Genomic DNA, 1005 nt, shown 5'->3' on the forward strand with positions numbered 1-1005 from the left:
TGTTTTCTAAAACTATTAGAAATCTGCAAAAAAAAAAAATAAAACCCAAAAAATTGTCACTGGCTTTCCCAATGAAAAGAGTGTCCTTTCAGCTTTACGAGAACAGAAATACCAACTCAAGGTCTACTGAAACAACAGAATGAAACGATTCAAAAGGCACCATCTGTAGGTTTAGCTGCTCGATACTTGAATCTATCACACTCATGAGCATAGTATCAATATCCTCAAATAATTTTCAGTATGATGACAATACATTAGGTCAGAGTGAGGGTTGTGGTTGTAGCATGAAAAGATGGCCTGAAGTTTAAAAAGCATGAATGTAATTTCAAGGTACTGAATTTGGTTTGACTCAGGGTGAATGACGACAAACTCACAGAGATAAACTCACTTCTTAAGACTAAGTTCAGTTCTTGAAGTGTGTGTTGTTGTAAAGTCTGTATTAAAAGAAATACGATCCCGTAAGCTTGGGAAACATTTCACCAGCAGCTTTTTAAAATGGTTCTGGAATTTCTTTCCTACAAATGTATAAAACATTGGACTGATGCAGAAGTAAATGTACGCCATGTTGCGGGTGACATGAAGAGCATAACCGAGTTTCGTTTTAGCTTCACAGCTCAAAAGAGACTCTAATTCATAATGAAGGAGTTCTACAATGTTAAAAGGGATCCAGCAGATGAAGAACAACACTACGATCATAAATATCATCCTGACTGCATGGAATTTAGAAGCTGATCGGGACTTTTTGATGGTGACCACAATCCTAGCATAACAAAATATGATAATAGCCAGAGGGAGGATCAAGAAGACAAAAAGCTGAATATAAAACCCAGATCTTTTGAGCATCGCTACATTCAAACCTTCAATCTGAGCAAACTCCTCACAGTGCATCGTGCCCAAATGTTTATAGGTGCCATGGAGGCTCATGGGCCTAATGCAAGCCAAACCACTGATCACCCACACCACTGCACAAGATATGATAGCATTGCGTCGACTCCTTACATGTAC

The 1005-nt window shown here is 38.3% G+C and overlaps 2 protein-coding genes and 1 long non-coding RNA gene across 3 annotated transcripts in view; 1 reads left to right on the forward strand and 2 right to left on the reverse strand.

Moving 5' to 3' along the window:
- Window positions 1–1005, reverse strand: part of LOC103143928 (C-C chemokine receptor type 1-like) — an 18391-nt gene that overhangs the window by 12624 nt on the left and 4762 nt on the right. The gene's annotated exons all lie outside the window — the stretch shown is intronic.
- The window catches only part of LOC107837164 (uncharacterized), a 12107-nt gene that overhangs the window by 1454 nt on the left and 9648 nt on the right, over window positions 1–1005 (forward strand). The window lies entirely within an intron of this gene.
- LOC103143929 (C-C chemokine receptor type 3-like) overlaps window positions 24–1005 on the reverse strand; it is a 32869-nt gene continuing 31887 nt past the window's right edge. Inside the window, exon 4 of the mRNA XM_007560642.2 lies at window positions 24–999. Coding sequence (XP_007560704.1) covers window positions 385–999 — 615 coding nt within the window. The 3' untranslated portion in view covers window positions 24–384. The remainder of the gene's footprint in view (window positions 1000–1005) is intronic.

The sequence above is a fragment of the Poecilia formosa genome, unplaced genomic scaffold (genome assembly GCF_000485575.1).
Source record: "Poecilia formosa unplaced genomic scaffold, Poecilia_formosa-5.1.2 Scaffold118, whole genome shotgun sequence".
In the NCBI taxonomy this organism is placed as follows: domain Eukaryota; kingdom Metazoa; phylum Chordata; class Actinopteri; order Cyprinodontiformes; family Poeciliidae; genus Poecilia; species Poecilia formosa.